The sequence below is a fragment of the Sinocyclocheilus grahami genome, unplaced genomic scaffold, assembly GCF_001515645.1.
Source record: "Sinocyclocheilus grahami isolate Dianchi unplaced genomic scaffold, SAMN03320097.WGS_v1.1 scaffold285.1, whole genome shotgun sequence".
Lineage (NCBI taxonomy): Eukaryota > Metazoa > Chordata > Actinopteri > Cypriniformes > Cyprinidae > Sinocyclocheilus > Sinocyclocheilus grahami.
Genome location: NW_015505464.1, coordinates 1,121,471 through 1,122,741, shown reverse-complemented (window position 1 = coordinate 1,122,741; position 1,271 = coordinate 1,121,471). Strand labels below are relative to the sequence as shown.

Sequence of the window (1,271 nt, the reverse complement as noted above, 5' to 3'; positions counted from 1 at the left end):
ATCTGAATATTTGGGTTGAAGTGTTCTGGAACAGTGTTGTAAATACAACTTAACCACTGATTTCTAGTTGTGTCCTCTTTTGGTAGTTTCGCTTTCACAAACAGCGACTCCACAACATGGCAGCAGCGGCAACAGCAAGAATTAAAGTTACGCCTTCTTTCTTTGCGTGAACATTTAGGCGGTGTTATGCAAATCTTCCCACATCGTGACGTAGACATGTGGGGACGTGTTAGAATGAGCCGTTTTAGGTAGGCGTGGTTGACTCTTAACTTTTATAAAGAATCTCTCTTTGGATTTGAGACTTTAGTCTTTGCAACTTTACAGATCTTCTTTATGCACCAAGAGCTTGTAACACTCCAAAGAGAAAGGAAAAATTTAAATTGCATCATATGACCCCTTTAAATAATTTTCTAATGAGCTCAATATTAACAACCACTATCACAATACATATTTTTCCCATTCAGATTGTATGATAGATTTTCTTAGACATGTGCAAATGTATTCTGACTGTGGTCTGTAACAAGAATTGTCTTGTTTTTGAAGGGCCTGCAACCGTTTAAGATGTATATCTTGCGATTTCAGTGTAATCATGTTTGAGGATCAGGAATGGGACTCTTCCTGTGACAATTTATTTTTCAGGTAAGGTATCAGGAGGGAACATCATTTGATCAGGAGGGGGCAGCATTGATCCATGTGTCCCACTGTAGCAGACGCAGCAGTTTGTTCATTCATTATCAATTCATTGATTTTCTTAGACTGCCACAGGCAGGCTTGTTTTTGCACAGCACCAGCATGTCAGTTAATGATGTCTTTGTTGAAGTCATCGTGTTGCCCTCTTAGAGATAAGCTTTATTAAATTTGCACATGCTGATAAAGAAACACTTTTGGATGAGTGTTCAACTACGCAACACGCCACCTTTTTAGCATGAACCCTTTTTTCCTCCAGACTGCGTCATTTCCTTATTATCTTCAGCGCAGTGTCTTGCAGCATCTCACTCAACTTTTGCATCAAACAGACAGTGAATCATTCGTACCATGTCTATTATGTTGTTATCTTCCGTATTTAGGCCATGATGCACTTCGCTGCGTGCTCAGACACAGCCGAGCTCTTCAGTTGAAGGGTCTTTGTGTTTTAATGATGTTCAAGCTTGCAACTTTAATTAGGAGAGAATGTGGTTGGAATTTGTCAATGAATTTTTAGAAACTTGAACCTGAGGTTCAGGATTCAGGATTGTAGCTGCTTATACAGGTGCATCTCAATAAATTAGAAT

General features: G+C 39.2%; 1 protein-coding gene across 2 annotated transcripts in view; it reads left to right on the top strand.

Moving 5' to 3' along the window:
• Positions 1-1,099, top strand: part of LOC107600550 (protein C8orf37-like) — a 3,679-nt gene extending 2,580 nt beyond the window's left edge. Inside the window, exon 5 of one of the 2 annotated variants that reach the window (XM_016292484.1) lies at positions 583-1,099. In XM_016292484.1, coding sequence (XP_016147970.1) covers positions 583-643 — 61 coding nt within the window. In that variant the 3' untranslated portion in view covers positions 644-1,099. Of the gene's footprint in view, positions 1-543 lie in introns of both variants that reach the window. The other variant, XM_016292483.1, reaches the window with a different exon arrangement.
• Positions 1,100-1,271: the final 172 nt, after the last annotated feature.